Source organism: Anolis carolinensis, chromosome 4, assembly GCF_035594765.1.
Source record: "Anolis carolinensis isolate JA03-04 chromosome 4, rAnoCar3.1.pri, whole genome shotgun sequence".
NCBI lineage: Eukaryota > Metazoa > Chordata > Lepidosauria > Squamata > Dactyloidae > Anolis > Anolis carolinensis.
Window position 1 is genome coordinate 136,041,167 of NC_085844.1, and position 25,008 is coordinate 136,066,174.

A 25,008-nucleotide genomic window follows, 5' to 3' on the forward strand; every position below is an offset into this window, starting at 1 on the left:
TTTCACACCTCTTTGAATTAGTTCAACAAGAAATCCCAGTGCAAAGTCGCAACCAAGATGCTGCAGCATTGAACTGTGGCCTTCCTGTGTGGTAAAGTAACATTGAAGTGAGATTATCTTTCCTTTGCCTACATACCTAGGAATTTTTTGGGCAGTGTGAATGGCGCATGGCAGGATGCACATACAAAACAAGAGAGCTATATCCCTCAATGCATGAGAAGTCCACTGCAATTCCTATTATAGCTCACAGTGGGAAATACATTCTTTTCTTTTCCTAGGAGCTTTGGCTCTGGGAGCATGTCTGACTTCTGGGACTTATTCAAGGTTTCCTGCTTAGACAGTAAAAATAAAGGGGAACCAGGCAGTAAGCAGACTTCCCTTCAGACATCCTTCACTTGCGGGAAGGAGTCTTAAAAACTGCTGAGGTGCTAATTCAGCACATGCTCTGCCAAGAATTGTATTATTAATTCTGTTTATACCATGCCTTTCCTCCAAAGAGCTCAATGGTGGGTATGTGGCTCTTTTCCTCAATACAACACTATGAGACAGATCAGTCAGAAAAAAGTGACTGGTCCAAGCTCATCCAGAGAGTTGAATGTTCATTGGATTCTAGTGTCTATATGAAATTGCCAATTCTAAGTAGAACAGAAATATTGAATCATTTAGATTTATTTATGTGTTAACTGATCAATCAGCTACTGGTTCAGTGGTTAAAATCTTAATCACACAAGTCCCAGTTCAAGACTAATGCCAGGTGTGAAATTCTAAAAGTCTAGCAGCCAATTCCCCCACCCCGCAAAAAAATCTGGAACCCTTCCTAGGCAGTAACAGACCTTAAAAAGCGCCCCTCCCCCCAGATATGAAAAAGAACCAAAACTGGTGACTAGTCCATATCCAGTTTCTTTTCTTTTTGCTCAGTGAAAGAAAACAACAACACAAAAATAATGCTCTTTGAAGCACCCAGCAGCACCCAGCAGTCCTAAAAGGGGTTCTCCCAGGGTAACCGTCTTGGCTGAGAAGGGAGCATGGCTTCCTAGCCCATTTTTTTACTGCATGAATATTTTTTTCAGTTGCTTTCACTTGTTAATGTGCGGTGCAAAAAAAACCTCAGCTCAGCCAGCAGGGATGGAGATGGGACATCTATTACGGGCTGTGCTTCCTTGCCACAAAAGAAAATGATTAACCATATCTCCCCCAATCATTGGATTGCTTTCCTTCTCAGCATGCAAAGACAAAACTGGGGCCATTCTCTCCCAAAGGGTTAATCTCATTGAAATACTAATGAAATTTTGATTTTAATGGGATTTACCTGCGAGTAAGTCTGCCTCCAGTTTGCAAGAGTGCATCTACTCTGTAGAATTAAAGCAATTTGGCACCACTTTAGCTGGCATGACTCAATGCTATTGAATCCTGGGAGCTGTGGTTTGGTGACATGCCAGCACACTTTGGCAGGGAAGGCTGAAGACCTTGTAAAAATAAAACTCCCATGATGTAACAAGGTTACAAATATATGTAGCCTCTTTTACATTGTTATTAAACTATAGCTCCCATCAGCAATGGCTATGGCCAGTGGAAACTCCAGCCCAACAAGATTCCTATCCTTGCTTTAGAACAGTGTGGTCCAACCTGTGGCCTGTGGACCGCATGCGGCCCACTAATTCATTTTTGTTGGCCCTTGCCCTTCTTACTGGAAAAGATTTTAATTATGTAATTAAATATTAATATTTTAATTATGTAGTGGAGCCCCGATGGCGAAGTGTGTTAAAGCACTGAGCTGCTGAACTTGCAGACCGAAAGGTCCCAGGTTCAAACCCCGGGAGCGGCGTGAGCGGCCGCTGTTAGCTCCAGCCTCTGCCAACCTAGCAGTTCGAAAACATGTGAATGTGAGTAGATCAATTGGTACCGCTCAGGCGGGAAGATAACGGCGCTCCATGCAGTCATGCCGGCCACATGACCTTGGAGGTGTCTACAGACAATGCCGGCTCTTCAGCTTAGAAATGGAGATGAGTACCAACCCCCAGAGTCAGACATGACTGGACTTAATGTCAGGGGAAACCTTTACATTTACCTATTTTAATTATGTAATTCAATATTAATTATATAATTCGTTTTCTTTCTGGAATGTCTCTGGCCCTCACATTCCTATACTAAAATTTGATTGGCCCTCAGGTAACTAAAGGTTGGACCACACTGCTTTAGAGGAAGGATATTACATACATTGAGACACTCCAGCAGGAAAGTTATCTCTTTGTTGCCACATAATGAAGTGAATGTACTGTACTTGGAGATGTGTCTCCCTGGCATATCTTAAGACACAGGCAAGCTGATCTTGAGAAAGACAATCTTTTGATCATGGCTGTTTAAGCCTTTAAAGATAAGTACCCCTACTTTGAATGGGGCTTAGAAATATAGTAGGATAGTCAAGAAAACTTCTTCAGAATCTATGAAATGTGACTCTGCTTGGCGGTAGTAGTTAAGAGTTTTGGCAGTTGTGTTGTTCATGAGCTAAATCTTCCAGATCCAATTCAACTGTAGCACCACAAGTAACAAATCACAAAGGCCTGTTGTATTAGAATGTGCATGGAACATGTACATTACCGTGGTAGGTTTAGCCTTCTTGAATTACAACACACAGAGAACTATATGCACAGATGCTTCTTTCCCCACATGTTTAGGGCCATGCATTTTATGGATCTGATGTAACCACAGAAACAATGGTAACATGTACAGCTCCCTTCTGTGAAAATGTGCCATCATATATTACCCTTTCGCATCTTATTACTATTCCACTACACTGTGGGGACAGATATGAAAACTGTAACAGAAATGATCATGATAGAGTCAAAAAGAAAAGCTGAATTGCAAAGAGGAACAGCTGTCTTACCTAATATGTACAATACAAGAATGAGATATTAGCAGGGAACTTAATACACAGCAATATACTGCCCAGACTTAACTGCTTACCTCTCTCGCTAAAATGTAGCATCCTCTTTACCATCACCATTGAGACAAAACTGGCAGAGGGTCAGGAACTTCAGCGTGCTACTGTCCGGATCTTTGAGTTCCTTGGAGGAAATGAGCAGTCTTCCACTGATCCGTGAGTATGGAGTTCTGAACAGAGGTTGGAAAAGTGAATTTTTGGATTATATTTCCTAGTTTTGTTTTTGCTAGCTAAGATGGTTGGGGAATCAAAGGTAATGCTATCCAAAAACTAATTTTTCTGAAGTCTGGGCAAATACTCATTCTCTCTTGATGTCTCAGCCTAATTAATGCTACACCTTTCATGTGTTTAGATATCCCATGTGGTTACAAGATGACTTATTCCTTGCTACTTTTTTCCCTGTCCAGCTTTTTTCCTTTTTCTTGGGCTTCATCTGCTGTGTCCCTTCTCCCTGAAGCAGGATTTCTCTCTTGGATTTTGAAGCAACTGTTGGAAGATAATACGCTTACATTTCTGCTGTTGTGCCTGACCCTGCCAGGTTGGTTATTGTCTATATGGCTGCCTTGATCTTGATAAGGGCAAAGGATCTCTCTACCTTGATTTTAGGGTATCTTGAGAACAGGGGAAGGAAAATCAATCTCACATTTACTCTTCCTTGCATATGAATTTTTGGAACCTCAAGTTCTCTCACTGAATATGAAACAACTTGTAAATATGAATACATTTGCACAAAATCAGCAGAAACAAAATTATCAGCTGCCTATACTAGACATATTTAAGATATAAAACTATTCTTAACTTGGAGATCAACATTTTTTCCAAATAACTGTTGGCAAATTTGAGAAATCTCTCAGAAAAAAGGAAATAGCAACTTTTTAGCCAACAGCATGATTGAATATAAAAGGATTCAGAGTTTTAAGACTCGAGCATATAGAGCTCTGGACTAGTATCGATTTCTCCCACCATTTGACATCTTGAGCTTTTTCATTTCTAAATATTAGGAAATATGAAAATGTTAGCAATAAAACAAGCTAAAAAAATTGTCAACCATCATCATAACCACCACAATTTATATTTTGTGTTTCTCCCATATGGGACTCAAAGTGTGTTACGATCGTTTCAAAAATAGCAAAAAAATATACCAAATATAAAAGTTAAAAATAAAATTAAACTATCAATATTAAAACCAATTTCAAAATATACTTATGAAAAATCAGCAGACAAAATACAGTCCTATAAGAGAGCATCATTGTGCAAGGCCAGCCACTTGAGCAATTTTCAAATGTCTGCAAAATAAAGAAGTCTTACCATGCCAGTCTAACTATCCTTAGGAGTTCCAAAGCCTGGGAATAAACTACAGACAGGCTCATATAGGAAAATGCGGTCTTTCAGATAATCTGGACCTGAGCAGTACAGTGTTTTAAAGATCGCAATCAACACTTTGAATTAGACTGGAAAACAAGTTACTAGCCAGTGGAATCGTTGGAACAAGAGAGTTGTGTGCTGCATGTAATCATCTTCAGTTAACAATCTGGCTGCAGTTCTTTGGACCAGTTGATGTTTCCAAACAATCTTCAAAGACAGCCCCACATAGAGTGCATTACAGCAAGTCAGCCAGGATATAACTATGGCATTAATCACTGTGATCAGCCCCACTCTGAGAAAGATTTACTGGCTCTACTGTGAAATGTGTCTCTTTACATGGTTTTGAATGTACACTCCTACTTTGTTTAAGCTACTATGCAACAGCCCATCTGAAGAAAACACTTTGCCTGTCTCCTCCTGGAACTCTAGATGAGAAAATGGGGCCCCTTGGGGTGTCATCCAACTCTTTCATTTAGGAATTTAGCAGGAGAGTGTAAAGCATTAACAAAAATTAAACATACTAAATAAACCAAATGTAAAATGAATTACAGTCCAAGACAGGAGGAAATCAGTTGTTCACTGGTGATGCCTACTGCCATATCCAGTGTTCTGTTTGGAGTATATTTCCTCAAATATCATGGCTTTCCTACTGCAAAATACAACAAAATGCACAAAATACATCATGCAAACTTTTAAAATTTCACTGGCCTTTTCATCAAGCAAGCAAGAGAGTTGAAATCATACAAGAGAAGAAAAAGGCCAAAATTTTGTTTGTTGTCGTCAGTTAAGATGGTCAGGGGGTAGCCATGTAGGCAGAAGCCACTCCTCTTTTTGGCTGTCTGGGAGACATAGAGTTATAAAATCCATGCAATAGAATTAAATTCCATTCAGACACAAAAAGTAACTTCCATTGAAACCCAGGCTCTTTCTATCCTGGTTAAGGTTACCTGTCCCTCTTCTAGACAGAGAACATTTCTGAATTTCTGAAGAAGTCTCTGTACTGTGACAGCTAGAAAAACCTTGTGGTGCGGTATAAGTAAAAACCTACCAATATAGCATCCCCAGATGAACAGTATAGAGGTTTCTTGAGAAATGTTATTGTGGCATACTATATGACAGACATGACTAACCCTAGAAAGGTTTAGTGCATCCTCTATTTCACACAGTTTATAGTATAACAAATACCGATCATAATACTGTATTTCTTCAATTCTATGACACACTTTAGTTCCTTTAAACCTCTCTAAAAATGGGGTACATCTTATGTATTGTTGTTGGTGATGGTGGTACTGAAATTAGAGTGTCTTACAATCAATGGCATCTTACAATTGAAGAAATGTAGTATATTAAGTGCAGGCAAGCAATACTGTTGCTCTAAGACTGGATGTTCACTATGCACAATGTTCACTAATCCTATTGTGAGGTGCAGCTGGACACATTTTTTTATTAGGAGAAATACAAATGATATATTCTTACGGGAACAAGAAGTTAGACATCTCCTTCTAGATTATTCCATGGATTAAGAAACTCAGAGATTGTACTATATTGAAGGGAATGTTTGAATCTTAGGAAAGGGTGTTGCACTCTTTTTAGATGCTCCCGGAAAAGAGATACTGTCTGCCATCTCACTGACAGAACAAGTGAGGACCGTAACAAAAAGAGTTGCACCAACCCACTGGGATCCCACTCAAGAAGCCCAGAAACGAAGAGAAGCAATAGGAGAGCTGAGAGCCCAGCTCTTCCTCAGTGATCGGACAGAGCAGGACAGCAAGATCATTCAACTGGAAAAGGTGATAAAGGAGCTACAGGTAATATCGTTAAACATATAGCATCACCCTTTTACTATAAATACTGAACAGTAATGCCCTAGCTGTGCAACTAATGTGCCAGAATTTTCGAGCAACTAGAGCTAAATTTGAGATATAATATTTTCGATTTATGAAATACTATGGCTGATTAAATCTAGAATCCTGCAAATACTTAGCATAAGAATAAGTAGAGAATGATCTAATGTAGGCCCTATAGATGTGAAACATAGCCTTTCACACAGTTCATTCAGGCTACACATGGCTTCTTCCAGCTCTGTGATTCTATGTCGTGTTTGACCTCTAGCAACACTTTCTATTCAGTATCATGCTGCATTTCATACTGCTGTCCTAGAGTTATTACTCTAGGTCAGCAGTAAAGTCCTCCTGAGTCCCCCTGGGGCAGTGGTTCCCAACCTGTGGTCCACAAGAACTAAAATACGGTATGCAGCCTCACTGTAAGGTAGTATCGATAATAACACAGCACAACCAAAAACATTTCTTCTTGGTGTCTTTGTTTTTAGGCAGGTTGCTGGAGTTATTTGAGGTGCTGATTCAGAAAATTGCATTGGATAGACCACATCAGCTCTAGATTATTAAATATGGTTTTCTGTGGGTGAGCAGATGTAGACTACTGGATGGTATATATTCTGTATCTAATGCAATTTTCTGAATCAACACCCCAAATAACCAAACTAAATCTAGAGTTGACCAAAAACTGATTCATAACTCTTTTGGTACTAATGTTGGAGAGTGGTCCCTAGTCAAAAAAAAAAAAAAAAAGGTTGGAAACCACTGCCCTGCGGAAATGGTGTGGCCTATAAATAACAACAACAACAACACTAAATGCATATTGTAAATGTACCTAGGCTTAATGATCATCAGCACATTTTCAAGTAGAAGATACTATGCATGAATCATGTACTGAATGAAGAAATGTTTCCCTTTGTTCTGACAATTAACAACATTCCATATTCTGCTTTCTAGTCTGAAGACAACTGACAAAAGTCAATTCTTTTTGCATTATTTATACCATGTAAACTGTATAATCCTTTACTGTTCTCAACAAAGTCATTTTTCTTAGACAGGTATATCTCAGAATTAAGTACAGTAGATATGTTCCCAGGCATAACTTCTTTGACAGAAAATTTAGTTTCAGAGGCAGAAACAGCATGGAAAGATTAAAGATACATTCTTACATCCTCCACAAAAGCAGTTCAACACATTTCAGCAAACTTTTAATCCCAAACTAATAAGCAGATGCAAAATAAAACAGCCAGCTCAGGTGTGCCTTGTAGAAGTTAAAAATAGGGTTTAAAAAAAAACCCTTCTATAAGTTACTTAAACATTTCACCCCAAGTGCATCCAGAAATGATTTTTTTTCCTTTCATGGGCCTCCATTTTATTGATTTTTAGTTTCAATTTATTAATTAAGATATGCTTGTATGGAAAACACTTTGATCTTTCTCCATATATGGTAGGTGTTCCAATGCCCTGTTGCTTTGGTTGATCTTTTCTGCACCTTTCCAAGTTTATAATGTCTTTTTAGAGATGGGGCATCCAGATGTGTATGATATATATATGTCAAACTATAGATTTGTATAAGATGTTAATACTGTAATTACTTTGTTTTTAAAAAATCAAATCTCTTTCTTATTAACCCCCACCAAGTTCAAGCTAACATGACATGAAATCTGAATCTTGTTTTATTCCTGGGCTGAGAAATGAAAAATTGGATTTTAAAAATATTTTAGGTTTAAGGATGTCTCTTGAGGAGGTTGCATACAGTTATTTACTTAGCCTAAGTAATATTGATAAAATTAAAGTTCATTGGTATGTCTGCACTGCTTTTTGTCTATTACTAAACAGAATAAAGTGACTTTTCAGTGAGGGACAGACAGAATGGTCATGGGGAACAGGGGTACATGAAAGCTACACAGAGAGTGATTATTTCCATTTGTTTTCATGCCAGCTGTTGGGGAATTATTTAGGGATAAGACAGACAAGGGGCATCTTGATAGTATATTGAGTATATTGAGTGGCGCAATGGGTTAAACCCTTGTGCCGGCTGAACTGCTGATCTGAAGGTTAGGTTGCTGATCTGAAGGTTGCCGGTTTGAATCTGACAGATGGGGTGAGCTCCCATCTGTAAGCTCTAGCTTGCAGGGACATGAGAGATGCCTCCCAGCAACACATCCAGGCATCCCCTGGGAAATGTCTCTGTAGACGGCCAATTCTCTTACACTGGAAGTGACTTGCAATATGTTCTCAGGTTACTTCTGACAGAATACATAATTATCTTGATGGTATTGTTAAATGTGTAGCAGCCTGTCTTGAAGCTAATAGATTATATTGTTTTCAAGGTTCTGAAGAGTCAAAACTGGGAGAAAAAGAAGAAATCGGCAAATGAAATAAAGGAGAAAGATACTTCCTTCATAGCCAAAGTACATAAGTACCTGATCTCAATTTTTCACCCCTATTGTCTGATATGGTGGAACCAATAAACAAAAGTAGCCCTATCCATTTTTCACATCACAGTAACCAGAAACCCAAAGAGATGAAAAATAAATACAGTCTTGTTTACTCACCCTTTTCTCTCCGGCTGTTGAAGCACCCACCCTTTTCATTTGGAAAAAAACAAACTTTTCACCAGTGGATTATTTCATGTCAGTCTGAAATAAACAACATCATATGTGCGGGAATTACCTCTGCTTTCTCTTTCCTGCTCAGGGCTAGCACAGCACTCTAGTGAGGTAAGGCGCTTCTGAGACAACTCACAGCATGTTGAAGGGAGGGAGCAAAAATCGCCTCCCATGTTGTTGTTTTAACTCATTTGAATGCATTTTGTCAGGTCCAAATCTGACAAAATGCATTCAAATTGATGATGGGGGGAAATCTGGGAATCAGCCATGGAGCCAGCAGAGACAAAATGATCCACATCAAGAGAAAGAGATAACAGGCCTGAAAACACATCTAGTACAAGAATTGGCTACTACTCACTGTTAAGGATTTTAGAAGATTCTCAAAAATAAATTCAATAAATGCAACATTCAGGTATATTTCCACACAAAGTACTGAAGGGAATCACCAATGTTGAAATCAATATGAATATGATTGTTAATTTTACTATACTTGATCTGGTATAAATACCTTTAGTTTTTACAGACAGAGGATATAAAATATCTGGAAGGGAGATATTGGTAAGGAGATGCTGTTAGAGAAAATACATTCTAATTTTAAAATCGGGGTAGGATAGGCAAGTCAACATTTTTACCTCAACGTGTACAGTAAGAAATAGTGTCTGAAAAGTCTTTTCTTCTGCTAATTTGACAAATTTCTCTGTGGAAGGTGGCAGAAACCCAAATATCCAGTTTGGCCAAGTTGCTGACCAGGAAGAAGCTACATAAGACAAACAACTCACTATAGAAGACTATCACTCTAGAGACCTGGTCCTGCACAGGGCCATTTCTACTTGGAAAGCCTGAAGTTTTGAAGCTTCACTTAGAATATAGTGTTGACACCTCATTCAGAAAATCTCCACATCATTCATGACCCTCCAGATGTTTTTGCTTCTCAGTCTTATCAGCTCTATCCAGCACTGTCAGTAGTGAAGTTTCACAGAACTTGTAGCCCAAAGACATTTAGAGGACCACACCTCTTCTTTATAATATGGTTGCCATTTATTTTCTGGCAGGAATCTTGAGCCAGTTATAATGTTTTGGTGAAACCTTTTCCCATCTCGGTAGCAAGATATGCTTCAATTGCAAAAACGGTGCATATCAGGTAATTGTTTATTCATAGGAGAGAACCCTGGCAGGAAAACAAAAGTACCCATCTTTCATGGACAAATATTCCCTGTGTAGCGTGGGGTGTATAAACTTAGTTTCTATTGTCTAGAGGAAGCCAAAACCCTGAAAACTGTGTGCTTGAATTTCAATACAATAGAGTCTCACTTATCCAACACTCGCTTATCCAACATTCTGGATTATCCAACGCATTTTTGGAGTCAATGTTTTCAATATATCGTGATATTTTGGTGCTAAATTCATAAATACAGTAATTACTACATAGCATTACTGCGTATAGAACTACTTTTTCTGCCAAATTTGTTGTCTAACATGATGTTAGGCTTTTCCTTAATGCCTCCTCATTATCCAACATATTCGTTTATGTTGGATAAGTGAGACTCTACTGTAGTTTAAACTTGAACTGTCCCTCTCTGCTTCTTTCTTTCAGAGCTGGGCTAGTGAACAGGACCAAGGTATTAAGGCAAGATTTTCTCTAGCTAAAACCAAGAAGCAGAATCTTCAAAAACAACACCAAATCCTGATCCAGCAAGAGCTTTCTAGTATGGAAAAGGAGCTGGAAGGCCAAGAGAAGGTGAGAAGCTTCTTGGTTCCCCAGTGGTTTCATTGGCAATTCAGTGTTATCAACTGTCTTAGAAATGAAATAGCATAAGAAAAACAAGATCAAGCTAAAGACAAAAGCATGCACCATGCAGGAGAGAAACTTTCCTAACCTTCAGCAATAGTAGAAACTGGAAAACTTGGGTTCAGTTCCCACGATCCAGTAACTCTCTCACACCTTGACCTACCCCAGTGGTTCCCAATCTTTGGTCCTCCAGGTGTTTTGGACTTTAACTCCCAGAAATCCCAGCCATCTTTTAGGTGTTAGGAATTGTGGGAGCTGAAATTTAAAACACCTGGAGGATCAAAGGTTAGAAACCACAGACCTACCTCAAAGCTCTATTTCATGGATACAGTGGAGAGGAGGAGAGCAATCTTGAGCTTAGCAGAGGAAAGGCAAGATAGAGGTAAGAAGTTGGCTACCTGTAACTGGTAAGTATTGGGATGACCATCTGTGACATTAACCAGGTGCAGACTGACCCATTAGTCAAGTTACAGAGACCTCAAAAAACAAATAAAAATATATATAATACATAAAATTATGGATAAGCAGATTTCAAGTTTTTTATTCTTTCAAAGGGATGGAGAATGCACTGCACTTGTCCAATATGGTTCACAGAGGCTGCCGAAAATGACAAACCCCCTAACAGGAAATATTCTGGATTTTAAAAATGGGATTTTTTTTTCTATGTTAAAACATGTGGGATTTTGTAAGAAAGAGAACCTGAAGCCTATTAAAAAGGTGAGCTGGCATTCTTGGAGATTTCTAGGGTAGGCAGTTCACCTTTGGGGAAAATGGTGGATCAGGGAACTTGGGGACCATGAAAACATTCTTTGCACATCTCTTGTCTAATGGCATACCAGCATATCTGAATGGTCTCTTCTTCTCTTGAATTCTAGATTCCTCCATTCCAGGAAGGAGCTCTTCTCTGGCAGAAAGAAAAGCCTTTTCTAACTTTGTACATGGAGGCACTGCAAAAAGAACAGGAAGAAGCAGAAAAAGATCTGGAGAAGCTGTACCAGGAATACCAACATGAAGCAAAAGCTCAGAAACAGCACTTCCTACAGGTCAGCAATGCTGTAATTCAAAGTGATTGTCTGAAGAAAGGCTTTGACTTTGTAAGATTCACCTCAGTGGCTCACTGGCAGCCTCTCTGAGTTGTGTGATCTGAACCAACTCACTCATGAGAGGGAAATTGTCTTTTTATTTTAAAGAAATTAGTTAACTATTTTAAGGCTCAATATTTTTTGTTCATTTCTGTTTATTTTTTTAAGGTAACTATGTCCCCCTTTTTCAGTGTATGTGGGATGCAACAAGCTGTTTGTCTGTGGTTCAGAAATCATTCTCCTCCTGTCCTCAGAGGTCACAAAAAAGGATGTAACAGAGGTATAAGGAACAGCAAGAGTTAGAATTCCAAGTATTTAATATTTCCAACCCTTATCATTTTGTGATATAGGGCATTTCTTTGCTCTCTGAGTCATTCTATTCTCCTATCAAACCATTAACATTACAAATTCCTTCTATTTTTTCCTGTAATGTGACCTCTCAACCTTCTGTTCTCAAACTAAACATAGCCAGCTTCTTAAACCATTCCTCATAGAGCTTGGTTTCTAGATGTTTTATCACCCTGCTTAATGTCTTCGAACATGTTTCAGCTTGCTAATGTACATCTTGAACTTACAAGTACAGGCAGTCCCCAAGTTACAAACATCCCACTTACAAACGACTCATCGTTAAAAACGGGTGAGACAACAGGAAGTGAGAGAAATCTACCCCTAGGGAGGGAAATTCACTCCTGCAAGAGTTATCATGCGGAAAAGGTGTCTCCACTGAAGCTTTGTCACAAATCCTTGTTTCCACAACAAGCCAAATTTTTCAAACTCTAATTATCACAGGGACAGAAAGTGTGGGAAAATGTTCAGAACAGGGGCACAGGCAGCAAAACAAACAACAAAGGAGTGTTGTTTGTTTTGCTGCCTGTGCCCGTTCTGAAGATTTCCCTATGCTATACAAAGCTGGAGTTAAACTTCAAAAATGTACATACAAATTCAACTTAAGAACAAATCTACAGAATGTATCTTGTTAATTTCTTGGAGACTGCCTATATTTCAAATATGGGAGAGGTGAGTGAGGAAGTGAAGTAAAGCCCAAGTTTATCAGCATATGGATAAGAAAGCAAAAGACAATACAAAAGAAGAGGCTTCCCTAAGCACTTGTGTTTACCTCCATTGCCCCTGACTGGCAACACAGTTGTTTGTGCTGCACAGGGGATGTATTTTCTTTTTGGGCCTTTTCGCCTTTTCACACTATCTAGTTATAGCACTCTGATTCCCATTCAATTGCCATGGCTGCCTCCTGTAGAACCCTGTTGACTGTAAGTTAAAGGAAACGGGAAGAGCTTTCTGGCTGAGTTGTGAAAACCCTTACCTAAACAGAATACACCAGGATCACATTGGATGCTGCCATAGCAATAAAAGTGGAACCACAGTGCTATTAATTGGAGTGTGAAAATGTCCCTAGTGTTCTCCACTCTCTTGCCTCTGCATCTATATATTGATACTTGATTTTAACAGATTCTTAAAGTGTTTCATTTAATGGCCCACTGTAACATTTTCCCAACTCTTGTTAATCCCAACTAGAGTAGACTGAGTTGGAGTTACCTACATGTTTACTGTTCGCTGAAACTAACAGGATTTCAGAGAATCTACTCTTATACAAAGGCTGACTAGACTGATATACATTGATTTGTGTTTGGGTACACACTGAAATGTATATGGTTTGTGTATGTATTATGGTCCTAAGGTCAGTATCTTATGCAGCTGTCAGGGCCACAAATATTGTGTATCTCCACACTAAAGGAAGAGAGCCATTTGGCAGAATTGACAAGATGGACAGTTTCGTTCAGGGGGATTCAGTGCAGTTGAGCAACAAGAGAGCTATACACATGTCCTGCTAAGGAATACTAAAGGAAGGCAGGGGATTTCTTATTGTCCTTTTCATCAACTATACAGAATAGTAATAAGGTGGGATGGTTAAAACCCACGACACCATGGCCATTCTGAAGTATGATGTTTCAACCTCACCTCCATCCTAATGTGAAGACATAAATCTTCTATGAGGTCCAAGGGTGACCGAGCATTCTTCTCCTCAACAAATCCTGTAAAAATAGAGTATCTCATGTGTTTCCAGTGAGAAAGGTAAGTTCACTGGCTATTTTTTGAGCTAAAGCAGCAATAACTGAGTTGGGAGGGAAAGAGTATGCCTGCCTCGAGGGGAAGAAGAATGAGCCAAAGTTCAGCATACAAGCAGCTTGTATTTGAGGTTGCTTCTTGAATAGGGTAGAGGTATTTCAAAAACACAGCAGACCCACTTGTTACAGAGGGACTGTTCAGGAATTCTTTTCCTGGCCGGCATATCAATTTTCCTGTTGGGTAGTAGAAGCCTCTTTGGATCTCTTCTATAGGTATTCCGAGCATATAAGAGTCATGTTGAAGACCAGATGGATGCCCTTGAAAAGCAATATCGAAAGCTGCTCAAGGAATCCCTCCAGGATGCCATCTCCCTCTCAGTTCAGAACCAACAACTGCGAGTTCAGAAGCAACTGGATTTCACAGACACAGCAACCCAGACAGACTTTCAAACTCTAAAGAACTATCCCATGACCTAAAAGTTTGTATCTGTGCTTTTATTTTTCAGACTCTTTGGAATTAATTTAGCAACTAAGTTCTTGCTCACACACGATCAGGAAAAACCAATTTTTGCTCTCTGCAGCTATTTCAATTCTACACAAGCCGAAAATGATTACGCTTGGATCTATGTCATGGCAGATCCTTATTCCAGGATGATCCTGCAGTTCCAACCCTTGGAATACTGCCACTCACTAAGCCTTTCCCCTCATTTAACCCTATCCTGGGCTATGTATATTATCCTCTAGGAAACTCTTTATACGTGGCTGTGTTGTTATAGTGGGTTCCATGTGGTTAGCATGACCAGGCTCCACGACACTTATACAAACAGGAAGAGACAGTGGAAAAAAACTTAACAAGTGGAAGTTCATTGAGACACATAATATATTAACCCTTGAACTCTTCGTTAATCACAGCTTCCTAAAACTATAGCCAGCTCTCCCTCCCCGATTTTTATTACAGCTTTTCTGTCAAATCCAAACCGTTATCAAATCACATTGCCTTTATTTTTGCTCATTTGTCTTTTTAGCAGTCATGACACAAATAGAATTCTCCTCCAGCACATTTCAAATGAGTCATTTCACCACCCTGTCACCTTTATTCACTGTCCAACTTTCAGAGGCAGTACTTTGGCACAGGTGATTCTGATTTTGGAATTTAATGATAGATATATTCATAAATTTGGTGATCTAATCCAGTTCTTTCATTGTGGGTTTTCTGTGTCTTAGACTCAATTATTACAGACTAAGAAATCTAATTATTCCAGTGTATTTTAACCTATTTTGGTTATATGAATCACTTGTCATTATTTTCATCTTCTGAATATTCAGCTGCAACTTTTCATATTTTCTTCTTTAACTTTCATGAGCAAGAATGCAGAAGTACCCACTGACATTAAGAAACGTAGAAAAGGATGGTAGATTTCTTCTGAATTATATTAACAATGTCAACTCCAGAACGGTGCGACTCTCTTCATATGCAGAAATCATTTTGATATTTCATTGCATGGTCAATGTTTTAATTTTTTGTTGCAAAAAAATGAACAGACAATACAAAAAGTAAAAACAACCCTGGAAATATTTTAATATTATTCTATATCAGACATTGTTTGATGCATAGCATTGATACTAATTGTACCTGAGTGAATACAATTAATCACTGGTTCTTCAAAATGTTAAAATGATGGGCAAGATAGCACACACATCCCAGAACACCCTCCAAAGAATGCTAAGGTCGAACTGCAACCAGGAATCCTGTATATACACAACTTTAATTCAGAGCTACTAATCAGTTCCCCTCCCTCCTGTTGTTCCCAACATTGTTACTGGAGTATAAGAGGTTGAGTGATGCCTGCCATAGATGTGAGAGAAACGTCAGGAGAGAATACTTCTAGAACATGGCCAATACATACATACGGAAAACATACAACAACCCTGTGATCCCGGCCATGAAAGCCTTCGACAACACATTAATCTTATTTTGTAAAATTTGTCTACAAATTTGTACCATTTGACAACAAGAACATTTCTAATCACTTCAGTACAGGCATACCTCAGAGTAAACAAACACTGAGTAAATAAACAGTGAAACTACTTTTTCAAAGATATTTTAATGCCTGCTAGACCCTTGTGTCTCCTCTTCCTCCTGTCTAGCAAGGTGTTGGTTTTTTTTTTAAGCCTTGACATTGGGAGGATGGTAAAAAAAAACTGCTAGAAAGACAGGCTTTCATCATTGGGTACTAGCAGTGTGCTTAAACTGCAGTAAACAATGCAATAGACAAAGCTTGACCTTAACAAACAGTGGGAATCTTCTCTAGCAAATTCCACTGGTGCCTTGTGTGCCAACCTAAATATAGACTGCCTCCAGAATTCCTTACTGGGCATGCATGAATAGCCAGACAAAATAAAAATACAACAAATCAACCATCCCAAAATATTATAAAAGCACAGATATATATTTGGCTACCAAAATGGAAATAAGTAAACTGGAGGCTGGTGAAAGAAAAAGCCATCCTTGGACCTATTTCGGGGAAAAGCTGAAAGTGTTCTCTAACAGGTAGAAAATTTTGTAGGTAAATGCAAGGCTTACATGACCTGTAGGTTTCAGTTCATGTATGCATGCATATTGTTAGTTTTGAATACAAAGATTCCTTGTGGTAAGGGAAACTCCTGGCAAAACATATGAAATCCTCAATCTATTTATTCCGTCTATCCTGATGACTAAAATATATTGGGTTTCCACTTTGATGGTGCCTTTTATTATGACAAGGTCATGCCTAAGGGATGTGCTAGGTTGTGCTATACTTCTGAGCAATTTAACACATTTCTTAAATGATGTATTATGAAAATGTCCAGAAATCTGTGACAACTCACTACCTCAATCACCTCTTGTTTAAAAATTTCCACTGAAGAAGTAATGAAGTAGAACTCATCTACTATATTAACTGAGGTATGCCTGTATTTCCTCCAATTTGTAAAATCATAATGTGATTTAACGTTTAATAGGCTTTTCCTTAATCCCTCCTTATTATCCAGCATTTTCACTTATCCAACATTCTGCCGGCCCGTTTATGTTGTATAAGTGAGACTCTACTGTACCTCCAAAAATCAGAAGTCCAGTTCAGATAAAAACAAATTTCCATTGCATGCATAAGTTGAAAAAAAAGCAAACAAAATATGGTGCACTGCTTATTCAGGAAAAAACCTCAAATTCAGATGCAAGATGAAAGGGAAAAGTGAGTCATATTAGACAAAGTTTTTCAGAAGGAAAGAACAAAACCTTAGGAACATCTGGTTGCAATTTTTTGAAGGATTTTTTAAAAAGACGTTCACCTCTTGTCATTTAGTGTCTGGGAGCTGTGGCTTCTTTCAGGAACAAATAGTACAGAAAAGCCAAAAGACAATCTATAAAAGGCACTTTATCAACTTTGACATTTATCAGATAACTAGACTGGAAGCCCTGTGGGAAAGAGCATGACAAAAGCCATACATCTGCCTTACAGAGAATGGATAACAGGTAATCCTGTTCAGATAGCCCACTTTCCGAATAAAAACTGAGTGGTTAAAAAAGTTACAAATAAACAGAGATGAAAGCTTGGGAGATAATGATTCTACTGTCGTCCATTGAGAAAGCACTCCCTTTTGGAGACTCATCATTAGGTAGGCAGTATATCGCAAGGAAGTGGGAGGTTATCAAATAGGACTCTGCCATTCTGTTATTATTGTAACAGATTGTGCAAAATATTCAACAGCAAAAGCAATCTTCATTGTATAGGGTGAAACAAGGTATACATACATAGATAGATCATACCAGAAATGCAGAATGCAAGCGTTTATCTCCAATTGTCTATCCTTCCTTACTGTCAAAATTAGGCTATTCCCAAGCAATTGAGATGTGATTTTCGGAAGATCCATAATACTTTCATTCTTTACACTTTTTCAATAATACATCTTGGGCTGAGGGTGGCTTCCACAAGATATAAGCATCAAAGCTATTTGACCCCATAGTACAAGTAAACAGCTAAGCCTATCAATAGTACAGAAAGGAAAAAAAAGGCAGTGAGGTGGAGGCTAAAAAGGAGGACTGAGAGCAAAGCATTAACCATAATGGAACAGGAGATCACAAAAAGTCGAGTGATATTAGTACTATGCTTCATGACCACAGACATTATCAAACCATTCAAGGCTTGGCTTATAATAACTAACAGTATCCAAAATGAAAAACCTTCTAGAAACCCAGCTACTGAGCTGCTTGCCAGGTGGATAATCACATTCAACACAACACCAAAAATATAAAGGAACAAATTTTGAAGGTTAAGAGGCAGGTCTTGGGTCTTCAAAACAACTTCGGTATAGACCGCAGAGAGGCCTGAAATCAGGCAATAAAGCAAGATCAGCAGCAGGCCAATGGGGGTAATGTGCAGCTGCATGTCAGAGGCAGGCATGTGCTCTAGGTCCTGCAGGCCTCCATATGTGTAGAATGCTCCAGCAGCTGTCAGCAGGCCAAGGGCTAGCCACTTGCGTAGAGTCAGTCTTTGGTGCAAGAAAAAACTGAAAAGAAGGGCAGTGCTTCCAATTTTCAAGTTGCTTAGTACTTGAAACGTACTAGGATCCATAAACACCTGTAAATGAACCACTAAGTTGTTGTTGGCTGCATACAGCAAAGCCGAGAGAGCAAAAGGTGCAGCATGATACCATGATACGGAGATCCTTAGTTGTTTCCAGTCCCAGATGAGCAAGAAAAATAAGGAAAGCGCTAGCTTTGTTAACTCAATCAAAACCACCACAGAAGAGGCACTGAATGGGATCTGGCCATTTTCTTTACAGAGAGTCAAGAGTGGAGCATGGGAACCATATATCACAACAGACAGAATCAGCATCAGTCCCCACAGGACCTTCTCAGGTAACAGAGCACCAGCAAGGCTCACCAAGCGGCCAATAGTACAATAACCTCTGTCCAACAGCATTGCTGTGATGAGGAGAGGCAAGTAGAAAGGTCAATCTATAACCTTTTAGAGAAGAAAATACAAATGTTGACCTTTTAACATCATCTTCATGGAAACAAGTTTATGACATGTTTAATGAGTAAAATCAGCAAAAGAGTAACTGATGGTGAGATGCACATGTCAGTTAAATATTTATGCATGATTGAAGGGAAAGGGATATTTCAAATATGAACAAACCAAAGCAGCGGTATTTGATAGGTTCTAGTCTTAAGCACAAAAGCATAATGGCCTAACCACTGTCCTTAATACCATAAGAATGATAAATATATCAGAGAAAAAGAAACACAGCTGTTCAAGCAAATATACTAAAAGTATCCAAGTCCCAGCATGGCTGAAAAAGGAACCATAGCTTTCATGATATAATGAAATGAGAATAATTGCAATCAGACCAGCTGAAATGTCACACTCCTCCGTTATATCCACTTTCCTAGCAAATATGAACAGGGAGCCAAACATTTAAGACCAAGATAGACTTGCATTAGTTGACAAATTCTAAGATGAGAAGCAGTATTCCCTGGAGTGTATCACTGCATGGGGAGTCCACTTTTAATCTGGTCCTTTCCTAAATGAGTTGAAGTAGTCCTTGATAGTCTTTTCCACATTAGGGACAGCATAAGTTTGAGCAGCGTACACGCCAGTACAAGTTCCCACGAAAAATCCCAGAACTGCTGAAGATCGGAGCTTGGCTACAACATACCCAGCAAGGAACCCTTTGAGGAATGGAGATGCCAGCAAAGAACCTTCCTGCAGAAGGAAACAAATAATAGGCCAATGACATCTAAACACAACAAAAAATCAAACTAGGACAAGATTCTGTTGTTCACTGTTTGTTATAAATAGTTATAATCAATTCAAGGATGGGGGGCACATACACATTTTCTATACTTCTACATGGGGAATAACATATAAAACACAGTATTTTTTACTCTATCAAGTTACTGGGGTGGACATTTCAAACTTTATTGCCTTTTGGGAGATAAAGTTGAAATATATAATTAAGCAGTTCCACTTTTACCTGTCCAACACCAGCCTGCACTTCATTTTCTACTCTTTGTTTCAAGTTTTCCAACTGATCTTTCAAAAAAGCAAGATCTTTCAGCTTCGGTACAGAGTCCTATATATTGGAAACAAGCACAGCATTAATCCTTATTACATGTATTTTAATATTGTTGTTTTATAAAGCAAAGACCAAAAGAAGGGTACCCAGTAATTCTAACTGTGTGCCTAATATTGTAAGCCATTGTGTCGCTTTTTGCATTTTTGACTGCCTAAACATGTTTATGAGAGCTTACCACAAATTGCATACGCCCTTATAACACAATTTACCACGATGTAGTTCATGTATGGGAAACTGAGTCTACTAGTCACTAATCTATTTGCACTTTACATTTAGACTTCAATTGAATTTCTTCTGCAAGTTTGAGCTCAAAAGTGAAATTCAATGTTTTAAATAAAATTACTGGGTTTAGTTAACTTTTCATGAAGCTTAATGCAAAATGAATTTTAAGAATACAGAAGGTAACACTCAACCCTTTTGTTTTCATTAAACTGTGGGTAAAATAATTAACATCAAACTATGCTACAATGGGTATATTTCCTAGTCATTTTATCAGTCACTGTTATGGTCGTCAGCAAATATATAAAAAGTTTATTTACAGATATAATATAATCTTGAAAGAAACTAACATACAGTCAATTTGAATATGTTTTGGACTGTTACAAAACTAAATATTTGGAACAAAAGTCTTATTTCACCTCCCTGTAAAACCTGGTAATGGTTACTATAGCTCAGAGCTATACAAGCAGAGGCAAATCATCCAGACAGTTCAGGTTTGGTTTTGTTTTTTAAACTTTTTTTTAACTTAACCCGTTTCTATCCTATCTTACCAACTTATAGATATTGAAAAAGCAATTTCCAGAAGTAAAATGTCTAACATCCTAAAACTATAATTGTAATAGCTGAATAATATTATGCTTAGAGACACATTTCATATAGACTGGATCTACACTGTCATATAATTCAGTTTGGAACTGTGTAGATCCCGTCATAAACAAGTGGAAAAAGTATCCTCGAAACACCCAATGAAACTGGAGTTCTGTTTAAAGGACAAGAGAGACCTAGTGGGGCAGCTTCTTGAAACAGGATTACAGGTTGGAGATAACCCTTATCAGAAATGCTTGGGAACAGAAGCGTTTTGGATTCTTTCTGATTTTGGAATCTCTATATTTGTATGCATAATATCTTGGAAATGGGACGAAAGTCTATGGCAAATATGAATTCCGTTTACATTTTATATACATGTGGCCTTAAGGTAATTTCATACAAAAACCCATTTTTCTGGATAGAACAAAATTTGTGTGGACTGAATCACCAGCAAGCAAAGATGACATTTTCTCTTAGTCGATTTTGGAGTATTTCAGATTTCTGAATTAGAGGTGCTCAGTAGGCCTGTGCGATCAATGAAAAAATGTTTCAATACTCATTACTAAATTAGGGCCCCCCAGAGAATTGTTTCTAAAGTGTTTCTAAAATATCGTTAGGGGTCTGTAGCATAACTATAACGAAGCAACTAATACTTTGTTACTTTTCATTAAGTAATTGCGCTGGGGTGGGGGAGGGGGGTGTCCAACCCCCTTGGGCTAGGCAAGAAAAGCAGTCAAACCACCCCCAACAGACGCCTGTCCAGCCTTTGAAATAATAACAACAGAAAACCAACGAGGTAAACTTTGGAGGTACTGCTTCTCAACTTTGCCTACCTCACAGGGTTGATTCAACTCCCAACAATCCCTTTTTATCTCAAAATCCCTTTAGAGAACGAACATGCTGGAGGAGGAGGCAACACAAGGTGGTAAGCAGAATTCTGGGAAATGAAGTTTGCGAAGGCGAAGACTACTGTGGCAGAGAATTCAAAAGGCCCCGCCCTAAACAACCTTTCCCAGAATTCTGCTTGCTGCCTGTATTAAAGCGCTTGGGTTTTCCCTCTCCACATTGGAGAAGTTTCTTTTAAAACGCAGGTGCTGCATTGCCACCAGGTCAGCAGTACCAGAGAATTCAAAAGGTCCTGCCCTAAACTACATATCCCAGAATTATGCTCACTTCCTGTGTTAAAGCCCCAGTGTGAGTGTGGTCTCTGCCTCTGGGCCAGCCATGTGCGGAGTGGCTTCTTCCTTGCCCAGCCATCAAGCTAGGCATCCCCTGATGCCCTCTATGGGGAATAGAGCAGAGCTTCTTCCTCCACTCTAACCTCACCATCCTCCTCAGGGCCTTTTGGGGGAAACCAAACCCAGCCCTTCTGGGGGAGAAGCAGAGCTCGCAATGGAGACCTGGCGCTATTTACGAGACTTACATAATTCATCCAAAAGTCCTAGGCCAGAGTTTTGAATCTTAAGTTTTTTATGTGGTTAAAATATTTCTCAGTCCTTTCTGTGCAATTTTTAAATGATGTTTTTATAACTGATGTTTTAATTATGTTTTTAATTGTATTGTTTTTATAACCTTTTGTCATCTAATGATAGCTGGTTGTGACGCCGCCCTGAGTCCCCCCCCCCCCCCCGGGGTGTGTGTGAGAAGGGCGGAATAAAAATGTATGAAATAAATAAAATAAATATTCCTTGCACTTAAAGTGCATAGATATCTACTATAAAACACAGAAAATATTTTTTTTAAACTGGTTTGCATTAAGGTACTTTTTTTGGCCTCTCGGAACAGAACTCAATAGCTATGTATCCACATAATCCAAATTAATATATAGTTGATTCTTCTTGCGTTTCTTAATATCACTTTTTATGTATAAATCTAACAAATTAGAAAAGCTAATTAGAAACCAAGTTTTGCACACCCCTTGTAATCAGCCTGCATAATGCCGCCTTGAATCCCCTTGGGTGAGAAAGGCGGGGCAGAAATGTTGCAAATAATGCAGGAAAAGGCCTACTCCTCTTGGCCTATGACATAGCTTTCTGAATTGTGAGTCGTAACATGTTAATGTGTCAGCTTCGGCATGTAGGTATGTTGTGTGAACATATGGAGAAATCTCTAAGTTTACGTAACATAAGTGAACACATCATATAGTGTTGTCGAAGGCTTTCATGGCCGAAATCACTGGGTTGCTGAGAGTTTTCTGGGCTGTATGGCCATGTTCCAAAAGCATTCTCTCCTGACGTTTCGCCCATGCCTGTGGGAGGTATCCTCAGAGATTGTGAGATCTGTTGAAAACTAGGCAAGTGGGGTTTATATATCTACGTAATGTCCAGGGTGGAAGAAAGAACTCTTGTCTGCTTGAGGCAGGTGTGAATGTTGCAACTGGCCACTTTGATTAGCATTTAAAAACAATAAAATCAGGACATTAAATAAAGCATAACACTCAAAAACAGGGCAATCCCAGACAAGAAACAATCAGGGCCAGTTAAAACCTTCTAGCAAAGGATTCCCCCAGGCAGAAGCTGCAAGGCTTTTCAATGCTAATAAAGGTGGCCAATTGGAACATTCACACTTTTCTCAAACAGACAAAGAGTTCTTTCTCCCACTCTGAACATTTCACACATATATACCCACTTGCCTAGTTTCCAACTGACCTCACAACCTCTGAAGATGCCTGTCTTAGATGTAGGTGAAACATCAGGAGAGAATGCTTCTGGAACATGACTATACAACCCAGAAAACTAACAACAATTCACATCATGTAGTGTTAAAAATATAAATGAAAGGTGTCAATGAAATATGTTTTCCATCTCCATACATTTTGTTATTACAATTTATATATGTGCTTGTATCTCTTATAAGGGGTGGGTTTAATTTCTGGTTCGCTAATAAAACTGAACAACAGTGTCGCAAAACGATGCAGGTCAAAAAAGTGTGTCACTAACATGAAATGTTTGGAAAGCTCTGGCCGAAGAGCAGCCAGGGAACAACCCTGGGGCCTTGTGGAGATTTGAACCCAGTCCTCCCCAGCTTGTTGCCCTACACTTGCTTCTCAACAGACTGAATTCTGACCTAGGTTTTGAATCTACTGTTAACACTGGTTTCTTCCTACCTGGAGCCCTCCTTCAGCCAAAGGGGCCTGGGCAACGTGGCAGGCCAACTTCGCGCCCTCGCCTCCAGCCCTCCCATGACTGCCCCTCTATGAGGTTGAATGCCCCCTCTCTTTTCTGACCCCGACCTAAAAAAGAAGCAGGGCGGGACTGGAGTCCTCCTCAGCGCCAGAAAGGGAGAAGGGCCACGAGAGCGCCTTAACCTTCAACGGCCATCTCCACCCGCCTCGTACCTTATCGTCCGCCATCTTCCTTGCCCAAAACTACTCCGCCGCCGTTTGCGCATGCGCACTCTAAACTCAAACCCTACAGACATGCGCAAACCGGTCCAGCGTCTGGTTATTTCAGCCTCTTCTCCCCTCCTCCGTTTCTTGAAGTGGAAACACCCAATTAAAGCAGTGGGGGGCGGGGCCTGGGCGGCGCTGCTATCAGCTAAGCCTCCAAGCTTTTGAACTTCAACTCCCAGAATTCCTTACAACAGGCCACGCTAGCCGGGGCTTCTGGGAGTTGGAGTCCTCCAAACTCCGCAGCTCAAATGTACTGAAAGAGAAGATAGGAATCCGCGCATTTTCTCACCTCAGACACCACTTTAACTTTTGAGGACTGACATATTTTCAAATTGGCCCCATAAGGATGGAAGTCACGCTGTATTTGTCTCTGTTTGGATTCTTTCTACTTTAGCCGCAGTTAGGGACTCTTGGAGCCCGAAAAGCATAATCTCGCCTCGCTCATTGCGACCAAAGCCGGGTGCCATCTTGGTCGCGGGACGTCAGGCTGGAAGGTCTGCGCATGCTCAGACCTCATCCATGTCCCCAGAGCATCTCTTTCGTTTCAATGACGCAAGAAGATGCAATTACTTTGCGGGAGGGATTGGGGGAAATGGGGGTGGGGGGGGTGGGGGTGGCGGTGTCAACAGCATGTCGCATCTACTTTATGTGAAACTATCACCCAGAATATCAAAGTAGAAAATCCCAGTTCAAAGGAGATATTGTGGGATATACTGCCTTGATATTCTGGGATATAGGGCTGTGAGGAAGGGCCCAGAGACACAGGATTTTGAAGTGTCCTCTTGCTTCATGAATTGCTGGAAGAAATTTATCCATATGGACAAAGGAAAGGGTCCTTCCACACAGCCCTCTATCCCAGAATATCAAGGCAGAAAGTCCTACATTATCTGCTTTGAATTGGATTATCTGAGTCCACATTCAGATAATGTGGGATTTTCTGCCCTGATGATTTGGGATAAAAGGCTGTGTGGAAGTGCCTAAAGAC

The 25,008-nt window shown here is 39.4% G+C and overlaps 3 protein-coding genes across 4 annotated transcripts in view; 1 reads left to right on the forward strand and 2 right to left on the reverse strand.

Moving 5' to 3' along the window:
* The window catches only part of LOC100560969 (kinesin-like protein KIF17), a 30,462-nt gene extending 16,277 nt beyond the window's left edge, over nucleotides 1-14,185 (forward strand). For both annotated transcript variants that reach the window (XM_062977853.1, XM_016993075.2), the window contains 7 exons: nucleotides 2,984-3,097; nucleotides 3,349-3,479; nucleotides 5,900-6,114; nucleotides 8,475-8,555; nucleotides 10,348-10,491; nucleotides 11,418-11,585; nucleotides 13,982-14,185. In XM_062977853.1, the coding sequence (XP_062833923.1) occupies nucleotides 2,984-3,097; nucleotides 3,349-3,479; nucleotides 5,900-6,114; nucleotides 8,475-8,555; nucleotides 10,348-10,491; nucleotides 11,418-11,585; nucleotides 13,982-14,185 (1,057 nt within the window). The remainder of the gene's footprint in view (nucleotides 1-2,983; nucleotides 3,098-3,348; nucleotides 3,480-5,899; nucleotides 6,115-8,474; nucleotides 8,556-10,347; nucleotides 10,492-11,417; nucleotides 11,586-13,981) is intronic.
* Nucleotides 14,186-17,461: 3,276 nt separating this feature from the next.
* On the reverse strand, nucleotides 17,462-18,669 carry slc35a4 (solute carrier family 35 member A4). Its single transcript, XM_003219979.4, has one exon. It carries the CDS (start codon nucleotides 18,667-18,669, stop codon nucleotides 17,695-17,697), a length of 975 nt encoding a protein of 324 aa, XP_003220027.2. The 3' UTR covers nucleotides 17,462-17,694.
* Nucleotides 18,670-18,754: 85 nt separating this feature from the next.
* On the reverse strand, nucleotides 18,755-24,114 carry LOC100558866 (SLC35A4 upstream open reading frame protein). The gene is made up of 3 exons (XM_003219893.4): nucleotides 23,970-24,114; nucleotides 19,724-19,822; nucleotides 18,755-19,452 (listed from the first exon to the last, which is right to left on the reverse strand). Exons 1-3 carry the CDS (start codon nucleotides 23,982-23,984, stop codon nucleotides 19,255-19,257), a joined length of 312 nt encoding a protein of 103 aa, XP_003219941.1. The 5' UTR covers nucleotides 23,985-24,114; the 3' UTR covers nucleotides 18,755-19,254.
* Nucleotides 24,115-25,008: the final 894 nt, after the last annotated feature.

What these genes read in the sequence shown, in the direction of transcription:
- slc35a4 (XM_003219979.4), bottom strand. Translation starts at nt 18,669, where the DNA reads ATGCTGTTGGACAGAGGTTATTGTACTATTGGCCGCTTGGTGAGCCTT.
- LOC100558866 (XM_003219893.4), bottom strand. An exon ending in TGCAGGCTGGTGTTGGACAG is followed by an intron (nt 19,453 to 19,723) that starts GTAAAAGTGGAA and finishes TTCCTTCTGCAG; the next exon opens with GAAGGTTCTTTGCTGGCATC.